Source organism: Arachis hypogaea, chromosome 15 (genome assembly GCF_003086295.3).
Source record: "Arachis hypogaea cultivar Tifrunner chromosome 15, arahy.Tifrunner.gnm2.J5K5, whole genome shotgun sequence".
Classification (NCBI taxonomy): domain Eukaryota; kingdom Viridiplantae; phylum Streptophyta; class Magnoliopsida; order Fabales; family Fabaceae; genus Arachis; species Arachis hypogaea.
This window is the reverse complement of record NC_092050.1, coordinates 142,596,460-142,607,192: the sequence shown is the minus strand read 5'-3', so window position 1 is coordinate 142,607,192 and position 10,733 is coordinate 142,596,460. Positions and strand designations below refer to the sequence as shown.

Genomic DNA, 10,733 nt, shown 5'->3' with positions numbered 1-10,733 from the left:
CACTTTCAAAATGAATAGCCTTCTACAATTGTTTAATAGTGTATGGAGATGGAACGAGTTGGAGAAAAGTGAAACTCGAAGAGTGTGGTTGGAGTGTTTCAGGGTTCCGTTACATGCATGGTCTGGGGACACCTTCAGATTATTAGGAAGCCAATGGGGGTGAGGTGGTGGAGTGCGATAAAGAGACGGAATTGTGCAGCTCTTTTAGTGTCGGCCGAGTACAAATTGATACTTGTGTGATGGATGTGATCAATGAACGGGTCCATATCACAATAGGTACTAGTGGGTTTGATGTTCTGGTAAAAGAGGTGGGACATAAAACATATGGAAAGAAATGTAAGTTGGAAACTATGGGAGAAGTTGCGGACAGATGTGAACAACAGAAGATGTCATCTGGAAGAGATAGTGATGATGTAGCCATATGGTTGAGAAGGACGGCAAATTCAACAAACTGTACAGATCAAGTTGCGGAGGTGATAATGGAGGGATGGTGGGATGAGGTTGAAGACAAGGCTAGATTGGTAAATTCAGAAACAATTTTGAATGAGTGGAGTTATGAATATTTAAGTCTCAATCAAATGAAATTGGTAACTTATAAAACTAATAATGATGTTATTGAAGGAGTAGCGGTTTTAGTGGGATGCCAAGAGAGCAATGAGGCTGGATCCGAACAAACTGTGTCTTGGGAATATTCTTATAATCATAATGTGCTGGCCAAAGATAATAGAAGATATAAACTGGGTGGCTTAGCTTATAAGCCCACTAACGGCATAAGAGGAAGCAAAAACATGTTGGGTCATGTAGGCCCAAGCTCCAAGGGTCCCAAGTATCCTGGAGGCGCGGACGCTGTACCCTCTAGTGGGCCGGGTGGAGTTCGTTCGGGTCAGGCTGGGAGACTCTTGCAGGTTGGAGACGTGCCTAATGTTGCTGCCTTGGAGTTTCTAGACCTAGGAGGCGGCATGCATAGTGTGACGCGCGACCTGGAAGAAGAGGACTCTAGGTGGCGATCTCCAGATCCTCGTCTTGGTACAGAACACCATGAGGACATCGGTGATGAACCTTCACCCGAGCTGCGGCTTGCTCAGTTGGAGGATGGAAGAGGACCGAACCCAAGCTGAGGACGCCACCTTGAAGACAGGGGTGAAGAAAAGTTGAAGGCACAGGTGCACCATCAGAATGGTAATCGACAGGGCTCGGTTAGTGTGCTAGGATTAACCGATGTTAATACGGCTGTAAAGGCTGGAAGCGGAAGAGTTGCAGTGGTTGAAGAGGGTCGCAGAATGAAGGAAAGGGATGGAGGGGCTGAAGAGGTACAAGGAAATGACGGGGCTGAATACAAGCATAACGGAAGGCACAATCTTGGCAATGATGCTAGAAGAGATGGTAGAGTTTATGAAGAAGGTACTAAAGCAGGGGGAGGAGTTGAAGCGACTCGGGCAAAATTACACAGGACCATAACGATGGAGAAGATTACGGTGATGATGAGGCCAGTGTGGGAGACAGAACACAGGCAAACGATGATGTTGCAAGTGACACCGAATATTCAAGAATAGATGAGCAGTTGATAGAGAACAGAAGGACTTGGGAACAAGCAAAAGAGCCCGGAGCAGAGTTATATAATGAAGAAGACGACATCATGGCGATTCTCCAACAACAGAATGAAGAAATTGCGCAGAAGAGAATATTGGCTAAACAGAAGGCAAAAGCTAGACAAAGTAGACCCAAAACTCAAAAAAAGGTGTGCGATATTTTCTTAAAATGATCTTTAGTTCTTGGAATGTTTGGAGGTTAAGGGGTGATGGAAAACTGAGGATGGTAAAAGACCTAAAGCAAAAATATAGATTGAACATGCTAGGCTTGGTAGAGACTAAAAGACAATTGGTGACTAGATTTGATATTTCAACAATTTGGGGGGATGGTTGTGCGGGTTAGGATTATGTTGAGTCTTTTGGTTCTTCTGGTGGGCTGCTACTAATAAGGGATGATGAGTTTTTTAAAATTAGAAATTCTTATAAAGGTGAGAGATGGTTGTGTGTTGAAGGGGTTATAATGAAGAATAACTACAATTGTGCTTTTATTTTGGTTTATGGTGCACTTGATAGAAATGAGAAGCTTGTTATGTGGGAGGAGCTGTGCTACATAGCCGGTTTATGTCAGGTTTCCTGCTGTTTCATGGGGGACTTTAATGAATTTGTACAAGTGGCAGAAAGACGCGGCACTGATAGATTAACCCCGTCGGCGGAAGAGTTCAAGAGCTGGGTACATGACATGGGTTTGGTAGACTTGCCAATTACAGATCGTAAGTTTACATGGTTCAGAGGACGATCTTGTAGTCGTATTGATAGGGCACTGGTAAGCGTGGAATGGCTTGAGGAATTTTCGGAGACTCGACTACGAGGTGTCCCAAGGGGTTTGTCTGACCACTGTCCTATTATAGTGGAAGATAAGAGGATCAGAGATGGACCGAGACCGTTCAGAAGTCTTGACTCATGGTTTACGCATGATGGTTTCCTGAGGATGGTAAAGGAGGAATGGAGAGGATTAGGCGGCGTGCAATTCACAGATAAATTGAAGACTCTGACAATTCCACTGGGGAGATGGCATAAAGCCAATTTTGGCCACATGGACAAGAAAATTCTGAAGTTTGAGGAAGAGATTAAGAAGATTGATGACATGGTGGGTGAAGGGATTTATGATGGAACGGTGGAGGCAAGAAGGAGGGCGCTTATAGCATGCTGTGAGAAATGGTATGTGAAAAAAGAACTACATTGGAAACAGATGTCACGCTCAAGACATGTGAGGGATATTGATAAGAACACGAGGTACTTCCACAACCTAGCTTCGACAAGAAGGAGAAACAACAGGATTGATGCACTGGTCATTAATGGAAGACTGATATGGAATCAAGCTTGGATTAAGATTGCGATTAGGAATTTCTACAAGGACTTGTATCATCAGGAGGAGGCTCCAATGGTGGGGTTCAGAGACGGGCTGGTGGAAATGATCGATGAAGAGGATGCTTTGGCTTTGGAGATGCAACCGACTACTGAGGAGGTTAGGGAAAAAGTATGGGATTGTGAATCTACCAAGGCTTTTGGAAGTGATTGGCACAACATGAACTTCATAAAGAAGTGTTGGGATGAAATTGTCCTGAGTTCATGACAATGGTGTTGGATTTTTTCCAGTCTTCTAGGCTACCAGCGGATACCAATCTCACCTGGGTGGCACTAGCACCAAAGTTTACGGGAGCAAAGGAAATTAAAGATCTCAGGTCAATTAGCATGGTAGGGTGTGTGTATAAAGTCATCTCGAAGATGTTGGTTAGGAGAATGCAAGCGGTAATGCCAGGGCTAGTAGGTGAGACACAAAGTGCTTTTGTGAAGGGATGAAAGATTCATGATAGGGCTCTTATTGCTTGCGAAACAGTACAGTGGATTAAAATGAGGAAGAAGGAAGCAGCAATAATAAAGTAAGACTTCCAGAAAGCATATGATAGAGTCAAGTGGAGCTTTGTGGATCTTGTGATGCAGAAGATGAGATTTGGTTGAAGATGGAGAGGGTGGGTCATGGAGTGTGTCAGTACATGTTCCATGTCTATATTGATAAACGGTTTACCTTCTAATCCATTCAAGATGGAAAGAGGCCTTCGACAAGGTGATTCACTGTCTCCATTTTTATTTGTACTTGTTGTGGATGTACTACACAGGATGTTTGGGGAGGCAGTTAGAAACAGCGGCATATCTCCCCTACTGGTTGGTAGAGATCATATTGAGCTGTCGCACCTACAGTTTGCGGATGATACAATTCTGTTCTGTCCTCCAGAGGAAGAGACTGTTAAAAATTATAGGAGGATCCTCCGTTGCTTTGAATTGATGTTAGGGTTAAGTATTAACTTTGACAAATCTAGCTTGATTCCAATCAACTGTGATGATCGATGGGTACAGTGTATGTGCAGCGTACTGGGCTTCCAGGAAGCCTATCTCCCAGTTAAATACTTGGGGATCTCGCTAGGAGCTAACCTGAGATTGGTGAAAACTTGGAAGCCAACTATAGACAAAGAGGAGGATAAACTGAGCATATAGAATGCCAAGGTCCTCAATAAAGCCGGTAAATTAGTCCTCATCAAATCTGTGTTAAATAGCCTACTTGTTTATTATCTGAGTCTATATAAGATGCCAAAGGCTGTTGCAGAGAAATTGATTTGGCTACAGAGATGATTTCTGTGGAGCAAGGAAGATGGTAAAAATAGTATAGCCTTGGTCAGGTAGGAGATGGTGCAGACACCGAAAAAGTTTGGTGGTCTAGGTGTTGGGGTTGCCATGGTGCGTAATACAGCCCTTTTATTTAAGTGGTGGTGGCGCTTTTCTAAGAAAGAGTGCCCGCTGTGGAAGAATGTGGTCTGCTCTTGTAATAACCTGGACCCAAATGTGATGCTGTCTTCCCAAGTATTGCCTGTTCGGGGAAGCTCTTGGAAGGATATATGCCAGATACAGTTCAAGGATCAACAAGTGAGACAGAAGATGGTTACTGGGCTATCAATGGAGGTTGGTGATGGGAGAGGAACTCGTTTTTGGGAGGATGTCTGGTTGCGTGGTGGTTCTCTGAAAGATCAGTTTTCAAGACTCTTATCAGTTTCAAACCAAAAAGGATCCGTTATAGGGGATTGTGGGTTTTGGGACGGGGTTGAGTGGATCTGGAACTTTCAATGGAGGCGAGAGTTATTCTAGTGGGAGTTGGATTTAGTGAACCAGCTACATGATACACTTAGACTGGTCAAACTTGCTAATGGCAGAGAGGATAAAGTCGTGTGAAAATTTGATAAACAAGGAGTATTTTCTACTAACTCTTTTATGCAGGTTTTGCAGGCGGAAATAACTCCGGAGGATATAACAAGCTACAGTTTTACCAGGACAATTTGAAAAGGGTTAGTGCCGCCAAGAGTTGAACTATTTGTCTGGTTTGTATTGACTGGGAAGATCAACACTAAGGAGAGGTTGAGTCGGTTTGGGGTCATCAACCAGGAAGATGTTATGTGCGTGTTATGTAACAAAGGTATTGAAAAATGGTTACCATTTGTTTCTTGGTTGCGAATTTTCTTAGCAGGTTTGGTGTGCTTGGCTATCATTTGTTGGTAGACAATGGACGTGTCCAGGGACGTTGAGGGAGCATTTCCTAAGCTGGACTGATATCCTATAGCAAGGAGGTGCGTAAGAATTGGATGGTGTATTTCTGTGCAATTATTTGAAATATCTGGCTTGAAAGGAATACAAGGATTTTTCAGCACAAAGGAAAAGGGGTTGAATAGGTTACCCATTTGTGTTGTACAAACTACAAGGAGTAGCTAGGTGTGGATCCTTTTGGTTGTTGAAGGCAATGGAGGAGATGACAAAGGATAAAGTTTATCGTGTTTTGTGTTGCCTACTTTTCTTTTCCTCTGATAGTTTTGCTAATCTTGTTTGTTGTTCTTCGTATGCTCCACTTGTTGTGTTGAGCTAGTCTCTTTCAAAAAAAATGTGTTATACTTGGAAGAGCTGCAAGATTCTCCATTATGTATGTAGTGTATTTTTCAAGGTGCATTTTGTTTTAAAATGGAATAAAACCTTGAAAATCTATGTTTTAGTTTTTCCTTTTCAATCACAATGTCTCCCAGAATTTTGTTTTTGTTCCATTACCCACCTCCATATTTCTTGAATTATAAAAAAAAAAAAAAGCACATTTCTCAAAGATAGATTTTCAGAACTTTATTCCGTTGCTTAATTATCACTATTAAGGGTTGCATTATGCACAGAGAGAATTGATACATTAATTAATTTGAAATTATGTTGAAAGTGGAACTTTTTTCTGCTAAGTCTTTTTTTGCAGGTGTTTTGCAAGAACCCGAAGAGGGAGTCAAAAACCAATATGCTCAATGTAACAAAACGGTTGTGGAAAGAATAAGTACCGTCTAAAGTTGAGTTATTGGTGTGGTTCGTCATCATGAGGAGAGTAACACAAGGAACTCACTATATAGGTGTGGAATACTACAAAGGAACCAAACCGAACATGTCTTGTGTGAGCAGGAGATCGAATCAGTATATCACTTGTTTCTTCCCTTGTGTTCATATATATCAAAGGTATGGGGTTTTTTCTGGAAAACTAGAACGTCTCTTCAGTGTGGTCTAGTAGTACGAAAGGGTAACTTGGTAATTTAGATTAAAAGAAGGTTAGAATTTGCATGACTAATAACGTTATTGCGCATAATTTGGTAGTTATATTTGTAACTCGGCAAATAACATCTATAACTTGGAGAATATATCAAACAAATAGATAGAATTATTCAAGTAAAACAAAAAAATAACATCCTCACATGTCATTTCTAATAATTCGGAGTAGTCAATTTAGACGTTGATATTCCAAAAACAACTGCAATGTAGCTCACTTGTGCTCGCTAATATTTTGAAAATCGAAGATATTTAAAAATGGTCATATCTCCATAAATAATTGAATAAGTCTATATAAAGTAAAATAAAATATATCTAAAAATTTAATATTCAATTAAGTTACTCTCACTCTCTTTTTTAAGTATTTTTTGAAATTTGATGTATACTTCATCTATAAAAAAGATAGGATGACATCTTTTTTTTGACTCGTTATAATTGAGATAGACCCCTCTATATAGGAACAAGTACGATGTACAATTTTTCTTCTTGGTAATTCAGAATACATGAAACATGAGAAAGAAGAAGGTATGAATTATATGATAAAGATGTAAGTTTATAGATTTTTTTTTAATAGAATAAAAGAGAAATTAATAAAGGTAGGATCCACATTTTGAATAATAATAAAATAATAAAAAATAATTATAAAAGAAATTATATTCTCTCTCTATACCATTCCAATCTGTACAGTAAAATGCTAAAAAATTGAATTTATTGAAAATGTTTTGTTATATAGAGTGATCAGTAAAACAAGGATAGAATAGAAAAGAAAATAGAGCTGAATCCAGATAGATAATGTGAAACAGATGCAATGATATGTCAGTGATTTCTAATCCTAAGTCTGGTTAGTGGCTGACTACTTTCGCAGAATCGCAGGCGATCTTGGAATTATTTTGTGTATTGTACGTTGCTTTGAGACTATAAAATTTAGATCTCCTCGTTCCCTAATTGGGACTATATATATGTTCATAAAAAAAAATTTCTTAAATAATTTGTTTTTGGAAACTAGATGCTCAATTTGTGGAGTCAATCTCTTCAATTAGAGGCCATTCTTCGTTCAATTGGTGCTGAAGACATAGAATGGTTGACAGAATCAAGTCATCAACTACAAATTATTTTCAACTTTTAGGAAAGATATTTTTTTTTTCCGTTAATTTATTACATACTATGTATCATGCCGCCATTATATTGTTACTTCACCATAACTAAAATGGTCAAGGAAGACTTTGAGACAATTTGAAAGTATACATATGATCCCATATATTTTTTATTTAAAAGAAGTACGGTAACATGGATATTAGAATATTAGATGAATATTTTTTGCTTTAACAAATTTAGAATTGAAAACTATACTAAAAGAGTAATATTAGGTAACTAATATTTTTTAGCTAATATTAATTAATTTTTTTTAAATTATTTTATTTATCTAAAATTATTGTAGAATAATTCAACTTAATAAAATAAATAAAGTTAAAAATTATGCAGATATTCTGTCTTAAACACATTTATTTAAATCAAATCAAAGTAAATTTATTATAGCTATTTTCATGTAAATCCAATTAGGTAAATTTGAATCATGCAACAAAATAAATCAAACTGGATCAATTCTATTTAAAAGGGAGAAGCGAGACGAAAATGAGATCCTATTAAATTGAACCAGGCCTTTTCAAATTATAGAAGGATATAGATCTAAGGGTAGATTGAATCATTCTGATTCGATTTACTAAAAACACTTCTCCATATAAATCGAAACGAGCTAATTTGATTTACTACATTACTTAATACAAACTAGGTTAATTCGATTTAGCAAAGAAGGATATCTCCTATAAATACAAGTAAAATGTTTGTTCCTCATCAGAGTGACATTCACAATGGCTAATAATGATAGTTTTTTTAGTTATTGTGAACTACAGAAGGGCAATTAAAAAAAATATGAAAGAGAATAAAATATAATAATAAAGATACAAAAAATGTCTTTATCAAACAGTTCACGAATTTTGCTAAGATGCAAAGTACTTTAAGTCTATAGACTATAATATAGAAATTGGGAGTCCATGACATCAAACATGTGAAGAAATTATTGTATAAAATTTTGATTTCTGTTGTGGAAAATTTTGTGAAGTACGACTCTTTTGTAATAAAGAGTGATGATGATTTTAATGACGTTCTTATTAGCAATACAGCACATGCATCGATTAAATCATGCAAGAGAGGCAGATCCCCAACTGTATCTATCCAAGTCATCTAGCCTAGCTATATAAGGCAGCTATCGGATGTGAACATGTATCCCAGACTTATCACCAAACAACTAAGTCGATACCAACATCATAATGTACACCCCCACATACCTCTTCAGAGTCTCCTTATCTACATCTGAAGAAAGCTCACTACATGTCTCTTGGAACCATGTGAATTTCACAGTAAACTTGTCAATGTAGTATGCATATGGTAGCACACCGAACAGGAAGGTCGTCCATCCTCAATAAACCTCTCGAAGTCTATCAAGTACTCACTCACCTAGTAAACATCGATCGAAAGGCCTAACTGGTATGCCACATTCTATAATGTAATGGTGTATTTTTCGAATGACATATGAAATGTATATGCGTCTCGCGACGCCATCTCTCCACAAAAGCGCTAACTAGCAGTTTATACAGTCTAAACTATTGGTCGTTGAGCCTAGCAAGATGGTATAATCTGACAGTCTACATATATAGTATGATCCGGTCATCCAGGGACGTACCTTATTGCCTCCTCATACTAATAATACATCGAGTTAGCTACATAGTAATAAAAAAAAATTATTAAGAATTCATAATAAACTTTACATAATTAGCAAATAACTATATTAAGAAAAATAATATTATTCATGCCTCGTTGTAAAAAAAAAAAAAAAAACTGAATTCATAATTTTATAATTTATTAAGTACCTCTTATCAAAAGTGATAATATTCTTATGCTAAAAAGTTAAAGTCCAATCATAGCATATATGTAAAATTCAATAATGGTGTTTCTACTATACATACTACTCTAGTCTTATCCAGAAAAATTAAATCCCACAAAATTTACATTATCTATCACTAACATTTTTAATTTAAAAATTTTAATTTAAAATAATTCTAAATCACTACTATCACTAATATTTCTAATAAAAAATTTTAAATCATTACTCTAACTAATATTTATAATCTAATAATTCTAAGTTTACTAAGGATTGCTAATATTTCTAATCTAGCATGAAAAAAAAAAGAAATTTTATATACTCATATCTTGACTGATGTTACCAACAATATGAGCAACTCCATCCAATAAATATATATAATTTGAGTCGTTCTCCATGACTGTAATTTTAAATTTTATCACTTTGTGCTCTCAAAATTTTCTCTGGCGTGAGTTCTGGAGAGAGAAAAATTTTAAATATAAATCGTATGAAATCAATTCGAACCCTTATATAAGAAAACCACCACTAAATCGAATAAGCTCGTTTCGATTTATATAGAGAAGCATTTTTAGTAAATTGAACCAGGACTATTTGATTATCCTTGGAACATATTCAACTATCAATTGAAAGTGGCTACTTAGAGATCCAATTTTTCCACGCTTCTCTTTTAGTGAATTGAATTAGTCTTATTTCAATTTATTAGGTCATATGCTAAATCGTATTGGTATGATTTGACTTACATGTAAATGTATAAATCAAGTTACATTTTATATATATATATATATATATATATATATATATATATATATATTTGTCCTGTGTGTATATACACACACGACAAATATATAACCAATTCTGGTTTAGAATATCTGTGTAATTTTTAACTCTATTTATTTTATTAAAATGAATTACCCAATCTTTAATTATTCAGTTAGTTTCAAAATAATGAGGTTGCGAGAACCGGAACAATCAATAAACTGGTAAGATCATTAGTTTATTGGTTCGATCGGAGTTCAACTGATTTAATTAAATATTAAATAAAATTATTAAAAATTTAATATATAATTTTAAATATATAAATTTAATAATTTTTAACTTAATAAAATTTAAAATTTTACAATTTTACACAATAAATTATCTATAATTTAATATTAGAAGTTCACAAATAATTTCAAACATCAAAGTTCATAACTAAAAATAATCAAAATACACATAATGACAAACATATAATATTCTACTATCAAAAGAAACATTAACAAACAAGTTTTCAACTAAACATGAAAAATTAGGCCAAATTTCAGAAAATCCTGTTAATTAAGCTCAAACTCTTATATTCAAACTTTCACGCTTTTAAATGACCGAAAATAGAAAAAAGACGCTAATAAAGCTAGTAAGACCAATATTATTTCATTCACCGAGTCATGAAACTCAAAAACAATATCAACTAGACCTATTCAGCTAAAAAGAACGCTAAATTAAATACAGCAACACAGATTCTTCTCTTAAAAGCAACAGGAACAATTTCAGTCCGAAAAAAGGATAATATCACCTAAAGCGCAAAAAGAATAATTCAAAATTTTTTTCTTTTCACAATG

General features: G+C 35.8%; 1 protein-coding gene across 1 annotated transcript; it reads left to right on the top strand.

Annotated features, from left to right (window-relative positions):
- Positions 1-1,636: 1,636 nt before the first annotated feature.
- LOC112749107 (uncharacterized) lies at positions 1,637-3,162 on the top strand. Its single transcript, XM_025797372.1, has 2 exons — positions 1,637-1,738; positions 1,933-3,162. The coding sequence occupies exons 1-2, from the start codon at positions 1,637-1,639 to the stop codon at positions 3,160-3,162; spliced, it is 1,332 nt and encodes a 443-aa protein (XP_025653157.1).
- Positions 3,163-10,733: the final 7,571 nt, after the last annotated feature.

Excerpts from the sequence above, each read along its gene's own strand:
- LOC112749107 (XM_025797372.1), top strand. The coding sequence starts at position 1,637 with ATGGCGATTCTCCAACAACAGAATGAAGAAATTGCGCAGAAGAGAATA. Across the intron at positions 1,739-1,932 it reads GACCCAAAACTCAAAAAAAG|GATTATGTTGAGTCTTTTGG; the intron begins GTGTGCGATATT and ends TGTGCGGGTTAG.